Genomic DNA, 21,626 nt, shown 5'->3' with positions numbered 1-21,626 from the left:
ATGGACACGTAATCTTTATGATCACATATGCAAAGTTAGAGAAGAAGCAATAGATTGATTTGGATAAGTAATCTTAATGTTGATCAACTCTTTCTCTAGTCAAAGCTTATTCAAATTAGGGATGATGTTGTGGAGAAAGCAATCAATGAGCTAATTGATTTGAAAAAAAAACATTATCATAGAATATGACATACAAGAAGTACTAGAGTTGTTATTAGGACATAGTTTCTACCTAGAAGATGAAGTAACTATTGATGACTTGAAGAATAATTGAAGAAAGTCCTAATAGACAAATTGGAATCTTGGAGTCTCCTACATACAAATTTAATGGAAATTCAATGAGCCAAATAATGAAATTCAAAGCAACCTTGAGAGCATTTCAAAAGAATATTGAAAAAAAAAGAAAAGAAAAATATAGTTCACCATTGAAGGTAAATGATACAAGGCACTTCAAGTATTCCATCTTGGATTTAAAACTAATCAAGACCCACTCAATCTAGCTTTGACAACGTTAATAGAGTACAAGAATAGGGAAGCCAAGAAAGGACAAGGTGATAGTTGATGATAGTTGAAGATGATAAAAATGATTGAAGCTACAACTCATTTTGAATTTTCATGTTTTAAATTCAATTTTGACTTTTCAAATTCAAGCATCTAAGCCTTGGAGCTTGTGTTAAATGTTTTTTAAAATGAGAAACAACTAAAGGTCACCTACCCTGAAACTTGTATTTAATCTCTAACGTAGGATCTTGAAGTTATTATATATCAAAGGGTAAAATTATTCTACTCAAGATATATAATGCTTATAAAATGTGTAGCATTGATTTTAAAATGATCTAGGCCAACCAATTTTGTACTAAGTTTTGATGTCTTTCTCTATAAAAGGCAATATGTTCTCATTGCAGAGGATTTGAAATTGTTGATACCAATTGAACTTCTAAACATGGATTTTTATGCATAGTTTACTTCATGGTTTCCAAACATTTAGATGAATGTTCTATCGTGTAAGTATAGATGGAATGAGAATTTGATTAGTCTTGTGTTCATACCACTAGTGATTTGCTTATTGTAAGTTACCTTGTGTGGTTAGTCTAAGTATGTTTTTCTTATTCATACTGTGGAAAAGAGTCTACATTGATCTATGCCAAAAATTGGGTGATTGAAGAAGTCTGCTTTCATGATTTGAAAACTTATTTTAAAGATTGCACCATTCTTGTAATATTTTGCAAAATAAGAATTAGTTAAATTTAAGATTTGTCTACTCATACTTCATGGCATTTACATTAGAAGTTCAAGTTTGAGATTTTCTAAAACCTTATCTCTTCTTGCCCTATCTTTTGCAAATTTGTATACCCATGGTAAGTAAATATTTAGCTTAGGAAAAACATTAAATAATATTGTAGATCTAATTATAAAAAATAATAATTCCAGCTACAAGCATTTGTCATATTCCAGATTAGGAAACATAAATACATATAGGGTTTACATTTTGCATAAATTTCAATATCCTTTAGATCTAATCCATATTGCAAGATTCTATTGAGCACATTTGCAAGCCCCTTGTTGAAATGACAAAATACAATGAACCACTAAATTGTCCAAAAAAGTCAAGACGTAAAAATTGAGGCCCTAAGGGCATTCAATTTCCATTTGGGAGTTGATTCCTTTTGAAGAGGTAAATGTCTAGTAATTCATCTAAGTTGAGACATATGTCAAAACATCCATCAACGTCACATCTAATCAAGATAATGGTTATAGTGCGAACACAATAGATGATTAAAATTTACAAAAATACTTTACTTGGTAGGGCTTGCTAACCTATTTGCTTAGGCACAAAATGATAAATTGTAAGGTAAATAGTGTCATGTTACTAAACCCTTGACTAGATATTTTGTTAGGGCTTATCGTTGTTAATGATTGAGGTCTACAAAGAACCCATGGACATTCCCTCAATCTAATATAAAATAAATGAACTACCACCTCTCGAAATAGTTTAATTACATATCAAGTTTAGAATGGTCTTTCATATAATATTCAGATTTGTGATATTTCATTTTGTTACAAGAGTAAAAAAATATTACTAAAATTATTCAAAATAAATTGTTATCATTATCATATTACTAGCAATATAACACTATTCATTTTTAAATAATGATTCTAAGGCCAAGTCCATAACAACTTAACTCAGAAATGCATTCATAATAAAATACATATTCATTAAATAATTCTATGCCTTCATACTAAAATACATATTCATTAAATAATTCTATAGTAAAGCTTAGAAATAGTTTCAAAATAATGCATATCCATGCATTTATCAAGTCCTATATAAAGATGTCACTAACTTCCATGTTTTCAAGGTATGTGGTTTTATAAATTTTCTATTACCTAATCAGGCATCTAAAATCTACAAACATTATTTTTAGAATAATTGATAATTGAAAAGTAAAAATCACATATGAAAGTAAGTAATGTTGATCCAAGAAGCCGGACCGATTAGTGAGGAGTGTTTGACAGAAAAATCACATATGAAAGTAAGTAATGTTCATCCAAGAAGCCGTTAATGAACTCATGCAGGTGACTTTGAGACCACCTTCTCTTTATAAAAAAGTCATGTCTTCATGCCCCTCAGCATAAATAGCACGAGGGTAACGGTTGGCGGTCCCATGGTAGAAACTTATCATGGACACTGTTGAATTAGACGCCGAAAGAAAAATCTCCACCCAAAAACATGGAGCAGCCTACTTGTCGTGAGGAAAACTTCTGCAGCCTCTGGAGAAGGTGGAAGCTTCTCCACACCTAACTAATTTCTTTCACCAAACGATAGTTTCGTATGGTTAAAGTTGTTTTTTAGCAAATTTCTGTAATTTTCTGCAAGGCTTCTTGGTTTTTTCCGCAACAGTTAACATTGAAAATCACTGACTGCATAGGATTAGTTTAATACAAAATACCTCAAAATTCTTCCAGCAGCACATGCTGAGAAAAAGGTAACAATCCGATTACAATTAAGATAGATAGTTGAACCCAAGATTCAAAATTATACAGATAATAAAAAACTGCGCACCACACTTGCAAAACTTTGTTTTCATCCATAAAAAAAGAATTTATACAACAGAAGCAGAATCAATGCTTTAGAGCTTGGGAGCTTTCACCCACCCAGAATCCACACTCCCATTCACTCCATCATCCACAAAGTCCCCAACCTTCTTTACCTTCTCATCTCGCACGGGAACTGCATAATTCCCTGAAAAGCAGGCATCACAAAATGTAGGAGCCTCCTCTCCGAGTAGCCCCCTCAATTTCTCTAGGGGCAAGAAAGCCAGAGAATCTGCTCCAACAAACTTCCTTGTCTCCTCCACTCCAAGTCTGTTGGAAATCAGCTCTTCTCTGCTGGGCGTATCCACTCCGTAATAACACGATCCTATAATAGGAGGGCTTGCAATCCTCAAATGAACTTCTTTAGCACCTGCCCCTTTGATCAGCCTCACAATCTTTGATGAAGTTGTGCCACGAACTATGGAGTCATCCACAACAACCACCCTTTTGCCATTTAAGACTGCCCGGACAGGGGCAAGCTTTAACTTCACGCCAAAATCCCTAATCTTTTGTGATGGCTCAATAAAGGTTCGTCCAACATAGTGTGACCTGAAGAAGGAGAGAAGGAATTATTTTAGAGACTACAATTCCCTATGCCACATGTAACCATCAAGCAGCATCAACATTCTGATACATATTTACAAGAGCGAAAGAGTAAGGACAGGTACCATTGGGGGGTGGAATACCACTCCCAATATCAGTGATTAAGTGGGACATGCAAGCTGTCTATTAATGCTGCAGGAAAAATGGAATCTTAGAATGACAGAAGAGCTACATTTTACTTTGAGATTGATTCAGAGTAGTGAAGGGCACCTTAACATAATTCTTACAAACTGGCAGTTTAAGACAGGGATCCCACGGAGGCTACTCCTGTGATTTTTCTGTATGAAGTAGTCCCAATCAATTACTAAATGTCATAATTGGGAATGAAAATGTCTTTATGCAAATATAGAGCAGGGGGGGCTTCCTGACAACATTTTCCGGGACGGGCAGTGGCAGGGAACATAATTTTAAGAGATTGCAGCAAGGACCTGCCTACATAAATTCTATGCCAAACTGTCAGCTTATAACCGCTCAAATATTTTTTATAATTTGTTTTCAGAATATTCTCTTCAAAATGACTGCTAAAGTTTCTCTGCAAGCCACTGTTCTATGAAATTGTAGAATTCATTAGACCATTTAGTCATAGGAGAATGCCTAATTAAACTCATCAGTGTCTCTGTAAAGCTCCCTCATTTTTCTGAGGGACAGCTGCAAGACAAGTGCATGGAGTTTATTTTATACAAAATTATTTATAAAATCTCTGTGCAGCACCTCTTGAGAGAAATCGATTACCCCTCCTCCCCAAACAAAGAATTGTACAAGAGTAGCAAGCCTAAATACAAACCTACCTGATAAGGCCCTGTTGGAAAGGCACATTGGCCCGTGCTGAGTAGCCAAGAGCAGCCACCACACCTGAGTCTGGAACAGCAATCACAACATCACAATCAACAGGCGCCTCATTTGCCAGGATCTGTCCAAAGGTATATCTTGATTGATATACTGAACGTCCAAAGACCAATGAGTTGGGCAGCGAAAAGTAAATGTGCTCAAAAATACAGGCCTTGCGCTCCTGGTGTGGCAACAGGCAAAGAGAACTAATGCCCTCCCCATCCACAACCACCACCTCCCCCGGATTCACTTCTCTCTCATATTTGGCCTCTATTAAATCCAACGCGCATGTCTCAGAGGCAAATACCACAGCTCCATTGCTCCTTCTACCCATGACAAGGGGCCGAAATCCGTGTGGATCCCGTACAGCCACCAGCTTATCCTCAGTCAGGAACACTAGCGAATACGCCCCCTCTAATTGCTCACAGGCATTCACAATTCTTTGCATGAAGGGCCTGGACTTGGATATGGCAATTAGGTGCAGCACCACCTCTGTATCAGAAGAAGTATTAAAAATAGAACCACTTTCTTCGAGCCGGTCCCTCAGGGTCTGGTAGTTTACTAGATTTCCATTGTGGGCTACACCCACAGATCCAAACCTGTAACAGGGAAAATGAAAACTATTACAAGTGTAGAATAATAGGTGAAGTTTTCAATTCCAACACAAAGTGACATAATATAATCATTTTCAAAGAAATCAAGGGAAAAAGTGAATTTTACTTTTGATAGCTTCTCATAAGAAATCAAAACTTCGTAGGACTCACGTTGCACTTATTAACACATTGCATGTGAATACATAACTCTGAAGATGCAAACTCCTCATTTTTGGACTTTATAGTTTACTTTATATATATATCGTTTACTCGGTGGTTTTGACACGTGATAATGAAGGCATTAGACCAAAGTACCTTGAATGCCATTTAACTATGCAAGAAAGAGTAAACCAGAGACCTCTAACTGTTATACCAATCCAAGGCAACATTTTACACATGTGATCAAGTGGTTGAATATTATATAGGCTGCCAACAGTTCTCACATTGATTGCTCAATTAGTCTAGCATCATGATTATTTATCCTTAAACTAGATAAAAGTCTGCTTCATTTTGGTGTAAATAAAGAATCATACATTAAACAGAACACACTATTGAAAAGTTTCAGCATGTTTCAAAATGTATGTTCAAAAGCACTGTAATGCCCCCTCTCTAAAATAGGATTTAATAATAAATGATAATATAATTAAAATTAAAATATGAATAAATAAATGTAATATAATTAAAAGTTAATAAAGTTTAATATAAGGTCAAGAGGCATGCAATGAAGAGACGTGGCTCCCTCAAACATGAGATATAAAAGGGAGAAGATTTCATTTGAAAAGGGATATGGAGGAAGGAAGAAAGAATGGAGCACAGGAATTAAGGAAAGAATAATGGGAGAAAAATGAAATAGGAAAAGAATATTGGAGTGACTCCTTCAAAAGGTAAAAATTATGAAGGATTGTGCTCTTTCAAAAAGGTGATAATTGTGAAAGGTTGTCACTCTTACTAAGGGTTGAAGAGTTGTACTCTTTCAAAGGGTGGTAATTGTGAAAGGTTGTCTCGCTCAAAGGGCAGAAATGATGAAGGGTTGTGACTCTTTCGAAGGGTGGTAGTTGTGAAAAGTTGTGACTCTATCAGAGGGAAAAAATAATGAAGGGTTGTGACTCTTTCGAAGGGTGGTAGTTGTGAAAGGTTGTGACTCTCTCAAGGGGTAGAAATGATGAAGAGTTGTGACTCTTTCGAAGGGTGGTAACTGTGAAAGGTTATGACCATTGCAAAGGGCAGACATGATGAAGAGGTGTGAATCTCACTCACATTGGAAGATATAAAGGGGAGACGATTTCATTTGAAGAGGACATCCAAGGGAGATGAATTTGGGGAATCATTTATTATTCTCAAAGGCAACAATAAAAAGTGATGACTCAATCCTTATGAAAGGTGGTGACCCTTTCACCAATAAAGTATAAAGGAGAATCCATTCCAAGCATTGAAGGATCACTTATCAATCATCACTTATGAATCCATCAAAACAAATACTTCATTCATCCCTCAATCATTAATCCCTCAAGAAATCAAGCAAACAATCATCAAACCCACATCAATCATCACTCCATTTTGGGATCAAGAAAACAAACAATTCAGCAATCAAGCATCACTCTATCAAATCAACATTCATTCAATCACCACCATCAATATATCAAACAAACATTCATTACAGAATTTTAGATATAAATTGCATTCAGAAATAAAGCAGCCATTTATAATTAGCAGAATAATTGGTATGAAATGTGATTAAGTCTATTATTTAATCTCTTATATGAATCATTGATTTATTTATTTGATTAGCATAACAATCCACAAAGGGGTTAATCATTCATCAGATTTAATACAGCAATCTTATTAGAAACAGCAAAGAGAAGCACAAATGGATGCAAGAGTATGGATCCTACTCATTAAGTGAACACCCATTGAGTAGGTTACTTGTGGCCCCCCATTAAGTTTTGCTTGTGGGCCAAGGGGTCGGATTGAGTTGGTTGCTTATTCGACACTCTTGGGCTTAATTGTGGAGGATAGTCTCTCGGCATCCTATGGTGTTTTCCCCTCAAACTTCTAGTACAGTTGAAGCTATAGTGTGCATGTTTACAAATAGGAATTTTCATTATCATTTTGTTTAATGATTATTTGATTATTCTCCTAAATTCAATTGCTATTGTGTAATTCAGTGGAAAAACACTATTGTAAATAAGTTGTATTTTTGGATTTGTCATTCTATTGGGCAAAATTAGGTATATCCCAAAGGGGGATATTACAAAAAACTGGTCCATTTTATCTAGATTCTGTACCATGTCCCTCTTGTCCCTATCGACCACCTTTACAACTTCCTAATTTACAGATTTGTCCAAGATCAAGTCAAGAACTGAGAAGATTGCTACAGGCTAGAAAAGGAAATAATGGATCAGAGAAGCCCATTTGAAAAAAACTAGCAAAAGTCCCTTTTCCGCTGTTTCTTTTTAATAACCAGAGATCATAGCTTTGAGTTTGGATATTCAGATTCACCCAGGCGAACTTCTCTGGAGAGCATCCATTGATGCCACTGTTTTAAATTTTAATTACTCTCAGCCATCTATGAGCAATGTCAAACACTGAGATAGCTGCAAGTAGTTGGGTCTATCAAGCACCCTGATGTCTAGTGTCATCTACTGATATTCATATCTATCACCATCTTATCTCCTCGACCCTACTTTTGACCTTCATTTCTCAATATTCTGCTCAACTCTAGCAATGGAGAACCTCTCAATAGCCCGAGGCTTTAAGATAACGAACACTTACTTAAGTCATGGTTCCTCGGATGGGGTTGCCACAAATTTCTCAGGAGATCACCACAATAGTCCTATTCAAAATTTCAAAATGAAGTTTCTAGATTTTTGCTTTAATGAATTTTCCAGAGTCCGCAGTCTATTTTCGCGGTTTGGAAGTTTCTCATAAAACTTAAAAGGCCGCTGGCTGATATTTGGCAGAAGATCACAATATAACTTCTGAGGTGGCCACTCGTATTCTCCTGTCAAGACGAAAGCTTCTTAAAAATTATAAGTTGAGTTCCCATTTTCCACTATTTTGGTAACTCACAGCCATCTTGACAGAGAAAATAGGAACAATGGGGCATCTCTGAAGAGAAAATTCAAAATACAAATCCAAACACCCTCCATGCAAAAAATTCAAAAATAGAAATCTTACCCTCCATGCAACTGCTTACTTGAAATACTCCTAACTTTGGGTTAATATGTTTAGTTTACCTCAATCTTATATAAAATATCACGGCTGAAAAAAACTCTATCCACTCAATATAGGGAAGTTGACACTATTTTGGAAAAGAATACGCATTGCCTATAGGTTATAAGAAAATATACCCAAGATCATACACCAACAGAGATGTGGATTCAATGCCCTCTTGGGCCAGAGGCTGGTGTGCATGTTGTACTGGCATTTTCAGGTAGAGACCTTCCCTAAAACACTCTTGTAAGATTGGAAGAACTTTGCACTACATTGATGTGATTTTAAATAGTTTTTTAATAAATATACAAGTATTTCTCAAATCTCTTCGGTAAGAATTTCTCCTTACATCTGCACTGAGCTACCTTGCAGACTCCTCACATGGCCAAGTAACATCAAATTGTGTTTCCCCAGTGGAAAGTGTCATAGCTATTACTTAGAAATTGTTGAAGAGCATAATAGATCAGCTAGACTTGAACCTATGACCTCTCAATGCGAAACTTTAAGGAAGGTAAAATTTTCATAAGATACAATGGTTGGCAAATGTTTGCAGCTCAAATAATAGATCAGCTAGACTTGAACCTATGACCTCTCAATGTGAAACTTTAAGGAAGGTAAAATTTTCATAAGATACAATGGTTGGCAAATGTTTGCAGCTCAAAAGCCCCAAGGTTTATATATTGAAGGTGAATCATCAGGAAAATCATGGAAGTTATCACAGATAGATGCAAATTTTAGCTAATTTTGAAAAATTATGTACGTTTCAAACAAAACTTGGTGAATATTATTTTAACAATTTGCCAATTGGCAAAAATAATTTGTTAAAAATTGGATGAAACTTTAAGGACTCATCAATTCAGTTGATCAGAAATTTGAACTGTTCATTCCCCAATAAATTTGGCATCTAAGGGATGGCTGTAAGGTACATTAAGATACACGGATAATGATTGAATGAAGAAAGGAATTTTAATGACATTCAGAAGACAAACAGACTAAGGGACCAAAAGAAAACCATCTGGAGCTCTACCAACTACATGTGCTTCACGGGCGGCCTATTTTTCATAAGGTGTGAACTGAACTTTGAATAGACTTGCAATGTATATTTATACGTAGATTATATTGATTTTCTTTGTTGCTTAAGTGTTTTATCACTGCACTACACATTGTTCTTTATAATGAGGAACTTTTACAAATAATCAAGAGCATCCCTTAAATCTTCATCTTTTTGCTGTATTAAGTACACCACCTTAATTTATTGTTCTTCACTCACATGTCAACATCATCTGGTAATAATGTGTGCTCTCATTTATTGCAACAAACATTTTTTATATGCATTTGTCCCCATATATTACATACTATCTCAATATTTCTCTGGTTTTTATATACGTATATAGGAAAAAATTATGCATACCCATTGTATAAGTTGTAGCTGTTTTACAATGTTTATTTTCTGTTCTATTGAATATTTTAGAATATTTAGTGGGTAGATATTTTATTTTCAGATTTTTCTTTCGTTTTCTTTTTCATTTTTCTTCCTTATGTTTGTTCCATCTTCTCTATCTTTGCCCTTCCATTTCAATTAACTTCATCTTAATGATGGCTGTCCGAGTATAAATCCAAACATTGATACAAATATACAGTCAAATATACTTAAAAAACAATGTTTTGATTTTATAACCATAATATATTAAAAACAAATGTAGGCAGCCGACCATAAATATAAGAAAACCCCTCTTAAAGAAAGAAAAATCCTGACCTGTAGCCGGCCACAAAGGGCTGCACGTTCTTAAGCATGGAGGAGCCAGCGGTGGAGTATCTGACGTGACCGATGGCTGAGCTCCCGGGGAGCTGATTGAGCTTAGACTCGTCGAAGACGTCAGCCACGAGTCCTACGCCTGTTATGGACTGCAACCTTCCGTCGGTCGCGGTTACGATTCCCGCCCCTTCCTGCCCGCGGTGCTGCAGCGCGTGCAGGGCCAAGTAACACAGCCGTGCCGCCTCTGGATCACCATAGATTCCCACCACTCCACATTCTTCCCTGATAACGTCGTCGTCCTCTTCATTTTCAAAGAATTGCGAGATAGGGTTTTGGGGGTTTATGGCCGCCCGAGCTTCTAAGCGCATATTCTGCGCAATGGCGATGCCGTACGAACCAATACCTGCCTCATTTTTCCTGTCATTTACCTGAAAAATGCTCTGAATCAAGGGATGACTAGGGTTTGCGAGGAATTTGCTATGGCGTTTTAGCCATACAATGCTACTCCCTACCACTGCCGCCGCCGCCATTTGTAAGATGGATTGAGAATACTTGGGATAGAATTTTATTGTTGTTTTCAGGTAAATTTCATGATGCTTGAGTCCATCCGCGGATATATGTGTAACGATCGTCTATGGAAATCATTTGCAGTCTGATTGGGATAAAGTTTTAGCGTGTTTCAGCGACTAGTGTTGGCGGGCTTTGTTCATAAATGTTCTGTTTTACAGAGTTAACGATCATTGCACGCTGTTTTTTAAATTAATAATCGTTTTTTTAATTTATATAAAGTTTAGTATATTTTAATGCAAAGATATTTTGTTAGTTTATGTTAGGAGGAGGAATATTAGTACATCTTTTAGATTTTTTAAATGGTAAAGAATAAATCAATGAGAGTAGAGAATTAAAATAGGTTGATTAACTTTTGTAAAACATATATTTGAAAAATATATGTTATATGATGTAAGCTATTTACGATTGGTTTCATTTTTATTTTTTTCATATGTATTATAATAAAAGCCGATAGTGAATTCTATTGATCTGATATAGATACTATTGTTTTAAATGACACTATATCACAATACTTTCACTATTAAATAATAAATAATAGGTATGAATAATTTTAATAGTCAACTATTTACTATTGTTAGAATCTGCCTTATTTATTTTGAGTGTGCAACAACTAAAAGCAAACTCATTTGATTTTGATGCCTATATTTAAAAATAATAATTTAAACATGCATACAATTACAAGTGTCAAACATATTATATTATATGTTAATATATATTTTTGAATTGCAAATAGTTGACTACTAGCTAAAGAACTACATCATTAGAAATTATATGTCATAGCCAATTATACCATACGATGTAGGGTCACAATGAGAAATTGCAAAAAGATTACTAACTACCATGTGTAACCATGCAAGGCCTATGTAATAAGATATCAGATTGTGCAAAGTCTATGGTAAGCAAAAAGAGAATTATTGTTCATACTAAAAGTGTGACTATGTAAAGACTGCAAAAACAACCAATTGTAGTGTTCCATAACAAAATTAATACATCTCTATTATCCATACAATGCAACTATCAATCAGAAAATCTTGCTTCATTGTATGTATCCATGTCATTCCACTCAAATGGTGGATCAATAGCAGAGTGGTCATCATTGGATCTTACAACTTGAATTGTGAACTCTTCTCCTAGGTTTACATTGTATTGTGCTCCTTGTTGTAGACCCAAGTTTCTCTATAACATCTCAACGAGATATTTCTTGTTGTATTTTTTTGGAACTCCAAGTATCCTCCTAGGAATGAAATATTGTTTTATTGTTAAATGACCAATTTCTTGTAGAATTTATCTCTATTTTGTTGACCGCCATAGTACATGTCTTCAATAATTGGACAAAGTTAACTTTTGAAATCTCCTCGTCATAGTAACCTGCACAAAAATATCATGGAAGATGTCTTCTAATAGGCTCAGTAAGTGTTCTCCTACTTCCTTGGAAACATTCCTCATTTCTCATTTTCCATAAGAACCATAGCATTTGTGTAGATAAAGTAGGCCAAAAGGGATTACAAGATTTATCCAAGTCATTTACAAATTCAAATAGATTTTTTTGTCATTTTACCCCACCTTTGTCCCCCCTAGCCCCCCAAGTCTGAGCAAAACAGACTCGTATATAAGCATTCAAAGAAGATATGTTTAATAGTTTTAGGTTTTCTACATATAATACATACATTTATGCAAGTGGAAGTAATGGAACAAGGTTATTTTTATAATAAAAATAACCATTTAAAGCAGGCCTTCTTAGGCTCAAGCACATTAGACCATGTGATAAATCAAAAATATTGGACCATTGTTTATCGAACATTTTGAGGTCTTATTTCATATTGAGATTCATATGTATGTGGTGTAGTCACCGGTTAGGAGGGACCTCAAAGAGATCAATCTGGACCGGTCATCAAGAGTAAACACAACAGAAACACAAGGATATGATGGAGGCAATGCAGAACATAATGAATTATATCATGAAAACTGATTATAATCAACCGGTAACATCCAAGTTATAGGAAACCGACTCTCTTGCCTACTAAACATGCTCAATTACAGAACAAGTCACAACTGGAACCTTAAATCTTAAGATCTAGCTTCTATGTTATGTCTACCACCTTCTATCTCATTCTAATGCTTAATTACAATGATTTATACGATCCAAGGGATCCAGTCAGCCCAAAAAGGGATCAAATGCCGAAGAACAAGACCTAACGTGTAAAAACAATAAGGTCGACCTCCACCAAAGAAATTCCTCCAAAAAATACAAAGGATGAAGTGTAGATCAAAGGGAAGATCGACCACACGCCAAGGAACATCGGAATCAATTCTCAGGGCTCTGCAAGCTACAAAAGAGATCCAGGAAATCACTACTGCAAATAGGTCCAGGCAACTAGTACCAGAAAACTGTCTCGGAAACCAGTAGCGATAACTTGTCGGAAAATGGTCCAAATGCTCTGCGGTTTGGGAATAAGGTAGATGATCAAGTCCTCAAGAAAAATACAACTCCTCAAGAGTCAGTGAGCCAATGCCATAAAATGTAAAATGAAATGTTGAAACTGCAAAACAGAAAGGAATTATTTTGGGTTGTTGCAAGATTGCCAAGAACCGGGGATGCTCCTGCATCAAACATCTGGGATTATTGAAAAAGTGAGTCTCTCACTTTACTGGGGTCAGAGGAAAACCAAGGTGGTCTACCTTTTCTTGAGAAATCCAAGATGAAACTTCAATTGGCCTACCTTTCCACTTCACAAGATACTCCTTATACTGACTGCTCCAAGTACCAAGCCCAATCCTACTATCCAAAATGTCTTCAATCTGATCTGGTTCCTTTTGAGGCAACTGTTTCTCCAAGTCTACAATATTGTCCTTACTGAATTCTAGTTCATGATACTGATGTAGATTGGCAATATTAAATATAGGTGAAATACTCAAACTATTTGGTAACTCCACTTCATATGCATTTCCGGAACTGAACTTTCTCAAAATCTTGCAAGGTCCAAACTTCCTCATCTGCAACTTGTTATAAGTTCCAACCGGGAATCTTTCTTTTCTCATATACACCATCACTTCATCGCCAACTTCAAATTCCTTACGTCTCCTCGTCTCATATGCTTTCTCCTTATACTTGTTGTTCATGTCCTCCAAATGTTGCTTAACTTGAATATGTAAGTCCTTTATGTGATCTGCAAATTCTTCTGCTTTTCAACTTCTCTGGTCTTCACTGCTGATATCTCTTAATTTTGATATACCTCTAGGGTGTGCTCCGGTAACAATCTCAAAAGGTGTCCTTCTAGTACTCTTATTTACTGAATTATTGTAGGAAAACTCTGCTTGTGCAAGAATCAAATCCCAACTTCCGGTTTTGTCTCCAACTAAGCATCTTAACAAATTTCCAAAGCTCCAGTTAACTACTTCTATATGTCCATCAGTTTGTGGGTGAAAAGTAAAACTAAACTTCAAATCTGTCTTCATCTTCTTCCAAAGTGTTCTCCAAAAATAACCAACAAACTTAGTATCTTTGTCTGAAACTGTGCTCTTAAGTAATCCATGCAATCTCACCACTTCCTTGAAAAATAGGTCAGCTATGTGCACTGCATCTGATGTTTTCTTACAAGGTATGAAATGAGCCATCTTTGAGAATCTATCCACTACCACAAATATAGAATCATTCCCTCTTTGTGTTTTAGGCAATCTGATGAGGAGGCACCAGACCGGAAGGAGCTCAACCTTAACTAGTCAACTTGTAAGGTTCATAGACTCAACCGATAAACCTTGATTTCAAAGATCCTAACACAACACCAATTCAAGCAATGGTTCAATGACACCAAACAACACCTTGGAAAACCCCAGGGCTCCACTGTGTCCACATACAAACAACTAACACTTCTCAAGTTCTTGTGTGACTACACACACACCCTAGCAAACAATGAGTGGGCTATTACTAGGCTTAAGGGTTTGAATGGCCCACTTGACCAATTCAATACAACAATCCTTGGATGGGTGTTCTCACAACACTTGAACACAAATGAAATAGTATTTCATGGTTTAGGTCCACCGAAACATTAATCTTGACTCATTCACCCACAAACTTGAACCGATTGCTATTAGGCCTCCAATTGAAGGAATCAAGTGATAACTTTTGACACCCTAAGGATATAGACAAAAAAATTATGTTTTCAAATACCCTTTTGGTAGTTCTAAACAATATCTCAGTTTCCGATACCAGAACAACTTGCCTATCTGACAGACCTAATAGGGCTTTCAGACCTATTTGACTGAACGCCTTTCACAAACTAGTTTGGTTCTCCTAATGGATGACCACCACTGACCATGAAATATTATGCAAACCTCTAAAATACTCTTCTACCACATTCAAACCCTTTCCCAGTGCTCTACCTCTCAATTCTCACGCACTGCACTCATCAAATCGGTCTGTCACATAGAGATGCTAGACCTAGGGTTAGTTCTCCATCCTCATCACCCTGTTGCATCCTCTTAATGGATTTTGATACTGACATATGATATAGTGTCCTATCATCTCCTATAATGGGAGAGAGTTTGGTTAAGGATTGATAGACCAAAACCCATTATTGCAGTCAAACCCTAGGGGTTTGAGGGTTTTAGGCTACCCGGTAGAGATTTGCTTGTAGAATGGGTGGCGATCACTTCAAGGCTTCACACTAAAACAAAAAAAAAAGGTGAAACAATCTAGTTACGGGATCTATCCCATGATCATTCTTACCAATCCACCTTCAGTATGCAATCAACAGAAATTAAACATTTTTTTTTGAGTTTCCAACAGTTCTTGATGCTTCCAATTCCTTTCCAAATCAACCAACAAAACCAACTTACATTCTTCAGTGTTTGGGGCCTTTAAAGGTGTTTCCCAAACAACCATAACCTCCTCCATATTTTTTTCAAACTGACTGACCATTGGAGAATCCTGATTTACAAAAAGTGCAAAATTGTCATGATAACAAATTGACAATATGACAACTTTTGTATAATTCGACCAACTTAGACTCTAGACTATCATCATCCCCCAAAATGATTACATTTGACTTTAAAACATAAAAAATGACTCAAATAGACTTGTGGTCACTTGATCCTTCAATTTAGACCATTATGGCCCTTATTGACTCAATTTGCTCTATCAAACCCTAGATGACAATTTGATCAAAAAATGGACAAACTTGTCACACTCCTAGGACATTGAATTACAAAAAAGGACCCATAGGGTCTTATTAAATTGCTTATAACTAATAGAAAATTATCTTGTTGCTGGCTCATGCCTTCATAGGTAGGTGCTCCTACACCATACTCCCCAGGTGAAATTTGTCTCAAGTCCTCTTAGAGACTAACTGTTGCAAATCATCACCCTACTTTTTGATATCTTCCTCCAGCATCTTGGTAGATTCTAAGTCAGAAAGGCCCTACCATTTAACTAAGTGTTCAAAATAGGTCTTGTGCCTTGTTTTCTTGGCTTCCCTGCTATCCAAGATGCACTCCATTTTAGGCAGTTCCTTAGGTGGTAAGTGTTTTATCCATTCTTCACTTTCTAGAACAGATTCACCTACACATTCTTCTATAGTAGGAATCCTATACAATGTTAGATCAAAAACATTAAATATAGGTGAAATAGCAACACCATCAAGGAGGTCAATTTTGTAAGCATTAGGACCATATTTCTCCAAAATTTTACAAGGTCCAATTTTGCGCATCCCTAACTTGCTATGGCTTCCCTTGGGCAACCTATCCTTGCTGAGATGAACCATTACCATGTCACCCACTTGATACTGCATATCTCTCCTTCTCTGATCCACTCTTGCTTTAACCTTTAGACTATTTTTTTGTAAGGTATCTCTGACTTGTTGATGCACCTCTTTCATAGCCTTTGCAAATTCATCAACATGTCCACTCCTCTTGTCCAAACCTTGGGCATCTCTCAATTGAAAGACTCCTCTTGGATGACTACCATAGACAATCTCAAAAGGACTCAGACCTATGCTCCTATTTTCTGAATCATTATAGGCATACTTTGCCTAAGGTATCACCACATCCCAACTACTTCCATGATCCTTTGTCAAACATCTAAGAAGATTTCCCAATGACCCATCAGTCTGAGGGTAATAGGCTGAGCTAAAAGACAAATTTGTACCCAACCTTTTCCACAAGGTTCTCCAAAAGTGCCCTTTAAACTTGTTGTCCCGGTCAGATACAATACTCAAGGTAACCCATGGATTCTAATAATTTCTTTGAAAAACAATCCCGCAATATAGCTAGCATCATGTGTGGTTTTACAAGGAATAAAGTGAGCCATCTTACTGAACCTGTCTACCACAATAAACACACTGTCATGACCTGTCTTTGTCTTGGGTAATCCCATCACAAAGTCTATACTCAAACTTTCCCATGGTCTAGTTGGTGTAGGCAAAGGTTGGTACAGTCCTGCATTGGTTGAGACCCCCTTTGCTCTATAACACACAGTACAACTCTCCACAAAATTTTTGATATAAGTCTGAATCTTAGGCCAAAAGTAAAACCTCCTAACTAGGTCCAAAGTCTTATTTAACCCAAAGTGACCTCCTAAACCACCACTATGTTTCTCCTTTACTACATTATCCCTCATTAAACATCTAGGGATACATAACTGACACCCTTTGAACAAAAGACCATCCTGCAAGGTAGAAAATTTTGCATCAAAAGTGTAGACGTATAAAAATGACCATATTCCTAAATGAATATTTTGTGTTCATTCCTCTATCTTAGTTAAATCTAATTTAACTAAATCACCTACATTCTTCTATTTAATTAAGTAAATTATTCAATTTATTTATTTAAATTCACTTAAGCACTTTATGTCATTTAATTGAATAATTCATTTTATTTAATTAAAACCCTTCTTCTTACCTTTTAATTAAATTTACATTTAATTAATAGTTTACCCCAAATTGAATAAATCTAAATTATTCAATTTCCCAAATTACAACCAAATTGAAATAAAGTAATTTATTTTAATTAATTCTATTTTCCCTCACCCACTTGCATTTTCCTACATCTCCCACTTGCATCCTAAACCCTATTCCTAATTTCTTCTAGAATCCATCAAATCCTAATCAATTAACCCCAAACCCATCCATTATCCCTTTTCCCTAAATTTGAGAAGGTCACTTCTCAAATTTGGAGTAAAGTCTTCAAAAAGCATTAAAGCCTTTATCCATTCAACAAGCTAACTTGATGAATACCCCCAAATTTGGAAGGACTCTTACAAATTTGTCCCCAAATTCTTCAAACCATTAATGGTTAACTAACCCCTAGTGGCATGGTTAGAGACTTTTTGACTAACTTAACCTCCATCTAACCCAAGGGTCTCATCAAGCATTTATTGCTTTGACCATGGTTATTCCTTTAACCTTTGCACAAGAGTTTACCCCTTGGGTAAAAGCTTTATCCAATGGATAACCCTAACCTAACCTTAACCCTTACCTCCTAGGGTAACCATGAGGTCTTCTCAAGTATTTAATTCTTCTTACCTCTCCTCTCAACCAGCCTTATGTTGACAATTGTCACCATTTCATTGGTGAAAATTAAAAACATGGATTGAAAACTTTCAAATTTGACCCTTGATTAACTCTTTCAATCCTGACCATCCATTGCCCTATTTTCACTATAAATAGAGCTCTCATTCCTCCAAAAAAAGAGGATCCATGAAAGCTTTTAGTATCTCATTTATGTTCAATTTTATTAACACATCTAGCTTCTCTTTGTAATAGGAATTAATCTAATAAGCATTTTAGACTATTTCCTTTATCATTAGCTTAACTCATAAACTAGTATATCATGTTAGGATAGTATTGCTACTAATCTTGTCATCTTATAATCTAGTTTATTGCATTTGTAGAATCATGCATAGATAGGAGGCATTTTCATAACTAAATCAATCATAAGCATCCCTCGTTCTTGCATTTGTCATCCCTAAGCCACTTTGCTCAGTGATCTGAGAGCAAAGGCATTAGCTTGAGGGACCTTGTGAGATAGAGAACCATGGAACCAACCTTGGGAAGTTGAGTCATTCTTCATGACTCCATAACTTGCACCAAGAAGTCATGTGGGTGTGTGGACAAGCCTCTTTGAACTTCATTTTTTTTTTACATTTTAAGTTTCATCGCCCCGCTTTTCCCGCATACATTTCTGGCGCCCACCGTGGGGCACTACCCCATTAATCAAATCGGTTTTTAAAAATAAACACTTGTACAGGTATGTGGGAAATGGGAATCAACGCGTAGGGATCATCCCTTAGCGCATCTGGTGTATCATTTAGCGCATTCGGCTCATTGTTTGGCGCGTGGGACTCATTTCCCAGTGCGTGAAGATCATACTTTAGCGCATCATCCTCACTAACCTTTTCATGTAGGTCTCGGCGTGGAAGAATAACAGCCTAGCGCATCGGGTCTATCTGATAGCGCATCCTAGCTATACAATAGCACGTACAGTTTGTTCTGTAGCGCATCATAGACAGAGGCAAAACCAAAAATTTGTAACCGAATGTAAAATTTAGACCTGTTGAAGTCCACAAAAACCCACAGATTTTCTAACAATTTTACTTGGTATTTTCCAGGGTTTTAACAAATTTCTTGCAGATAGGAGCTTAATTTTAAGATCATTAAATAGTTTAGGTTTTTACTAACTTAGTTAAGTTAGTTGGGATATAAACTTCTTTTGATTCTTGTTAAAATTGAACTCACTTTTGTTTGGGCTTTAAAAAGAACCACAAAATAAATTTTTCCTTGCTTTTCTAGGAGAGAAAATTTTCAAATTGTGTTTTTTGAAATAAAAAAAGAGAGAGAGAACAAATTAAATTTTTTCAAGTTTTTCAAACAAATGGATTAAAAAGAACTTCACCATCCTTTGGTGTATAAAAGGATCCATTTTAGGTTTTAGCAAAGTAAAGAACCACACAAAGTCCCAAAAGTCTTTTTGCAACTAAAGAGGGAAGATATTCCCCTTTTGATCGATTTCTTTTGTTGACGAAAATCACATTCATTTTGTTGACCAAGTTCTTTTTTTTTAGATCAGAAAATCATTGCCTTGAAAAGTAAAAAAGAATGCCATGTTTTCATGGAGCAACATCTCCATATAGGATTAGCAAATCATTGCTTTGAAGGGCTAAAAAGAACTTGTGTGCTTTGTCTCGAAAGTGGAAGGTATATGCTCTCCCCTTAATTGGGTGATCAAAAAGCCAAACCACTCTTAAAGCTTTCTTTAATTCAAGCAATAAATCCTTTACCAAGCCTGCCTTCCCGAGGGGTTGAAAAACTCTTAAAGCCATTTTTGGTTGGTGTGAAGGGAACGACCTAAGTGGGAAACAACTTTGAAGCCAAGTGTTCCAACCCACTATAATCAAAAGTGGAAAGTGATGAAAGTCTTTTTCAACAGTTGCACGCAGTGATTAGCTTTCCCCCAGTATCTTTACGATACGTAAAGCCTTTGTTCTAAAGGTTGGGAAGCCTCCTAAGGGAGTTTATCACTGACGGCCGAACAGGAAGCTTGATTATGAACCTTAGCATAGAAACTTTGAGCTGAGTCAGTAACCAGACATTTGCAATATCATAGTGCAAGGGTGGGGAAGAATCCGCTCCCAAGATCACTCACCATATATCTCCCAAGATAACTACTTAATTGTGAAGCAATTCACTTTGGGTTAATTTCTGGCAAAAGGCAAAAAAGCAGGCGCCCCCTAGGGGGTAACACAGCTGTTTGAGCTGACGGAATATTGAAACTAGTGGGCTATGATATTGATTATGACCCTTGAATAAAGAGTCTGATTGAAATGCATGTTGTATCTAAACCTGCTGAAACATTAGGGATTTGAACACATCCTCGCAGAACATACACTTATTGTTTAGATTAAGCAAAATGGTTGTCTCTTTAGTGTCGTGCTTTCATTTGTTATTTTAGAAAATCATCTATTAGCACTAAAAACTCAAGGCAAAATTCCAAAATTGCAGAAAAACAACCAAGTCAATATATTTCAGGGCAGCTTAGTGCGTAAGAGCAACTTCTTAGCGCGTAGGAACCATCTTTTAGTGCATTAAATCTTCTCTTTAGCGTGTCAAGTCTTAGCAGTAGCGCTTCACCAGAATCTAAAAGCAAGCAGTGGTAGTTAGCACATTTTGAAAACAATTTAGCGCTTTGAAGCATCAACTTAGCGCGTAGAGGTCAAACTTTAGCGTGTAGGGTTTAACTATTAGCGCATAGGTGGCCCATATTGGCGCATAACCTTTTGAACCAAAGCTGAAGCAATATTAAATAGTACTAACCAGTTAGCGCGTATCAAGGGGCAGCGTAGCGCGTGGAGTCTTTTCACTAACGCGTAGAGAAGTTTTTATAGCGCATTGTATCTTTGTTCTAGCGCATAGTCAAAACCAGAAAAATAGGGGTCAAAACAAAGGTCAATTTTGAAAATTTTGAAAACAATTTCGAAAGCTTTCCTTCATCAGCCTAAACTTCATCAATCAGAAAACCAAAAACAGAGTATCAAAAGTTGTTTCTACAAGCAAATTTCCATGAAGCAAACTTGTCTGAAAATTTGAAACTATTCACAAGATAAACATATCTCTCCTATCAAAATCAGAAAACATCATCACAAGTGGCAAACAGGTTCTTTAAATCAAATGGATTTTTATCCCAAAACACACTTGTTTAAAGCTCTAAGTTGCAAATCGAGTTTCCATATTGGGAAAGCTCGTATTCCATATCATTTGATGCACTTTGTCGTGAGGGGGCATCTAAACATTCACTTTGATAAAGTAAGACTTAAGTTTCTAAAACAAGCCAAACTAAATCCAAAACAAATCAGATCGCTTGTGCATGACTAATCCTCATATTCTGAGAAGAAAGAATATTTATCATAACACTAAGTTGAAGAAACAACAACCAAGTTCCTCGAAACTTGCCAAAAGAAATAAATTTTTATACATCAA

At 36.1% G+C, this 21,626-nt stretch overlaps 1 protein-coding gene across 1 annotated transcript; it reads right to left on the bottom strand.

The window, feature by feature from the left end:
- Positions 1–2,902: 2,902 nt before the first annotated feature.
- LOC131052158 (amidophosphoribosyltransferase, chloroplastic) lies at positions 2,903–10,840 on the bottom strand. Its single transcript, XM_057986762.2, has 3 exons — positions 10,090–10,840; positions 4,488–5,126; positions 2,903–3,645 (listed from the first exon to the last, which is right to left on the bottom strand). Exons 1-3 carry the CDS (start codon positions 10,617–10,619, stop codon positions 3,132–3,134), a joined length of 1,683 nt encoding a protein of 560 aa, XP_057842745.2. The 5' UTR covers positions 10,620–10,840; the 3' UTR covers positions 2,903–3,131.
- Positions 10,841–21,626: the final 10,786 nt, after the last annotated feature.

The sequence above is a fragment of the Cryptomeria japonica genome, chromosome 2, assembly GCF_030272615.1.
Source record: "Cryptomeria japonica chromosome 2, Sugi_1.0, whole genome shotgun sequence".
NCBI lineage: Eukaryota > Viridiplantae > Streptophyta > Pinopsida > Cupressales > Cupressaceae > Cryptomeria > Cryptomeria japonica.
The sequence above is the reverse complement of the archived record's forward strand: the minus strand, read 5'-3'. Positions and strand labels throughout refer to the sequence as shown.

Bases quoted from the DNA above. Each gene is read 5' to 3' on its own strand.
- LOC131052158 (XM_057986762.2), bottom strand. From the start codon at position 10,619: ATGGCGGCGGCGGCAGTGGTAGGGAGTAGCATTGTATGGCTAAAACGC. The intron at 5,127-10,089 runs GTCAGGATTTTT...TCCCTGTTACAG, and splicing joins CCCTTTGTGGCCGGCTACAG to GTTTGGATCTGTGGGTGTAG. The intron at 3,646-4,487 runs GTAGGTTTGTAT...CTCCTTCTTCAG, and splicing joins TTCCAACAGGGCCTTATCAG to GTCACACTATGTTGGACGAA.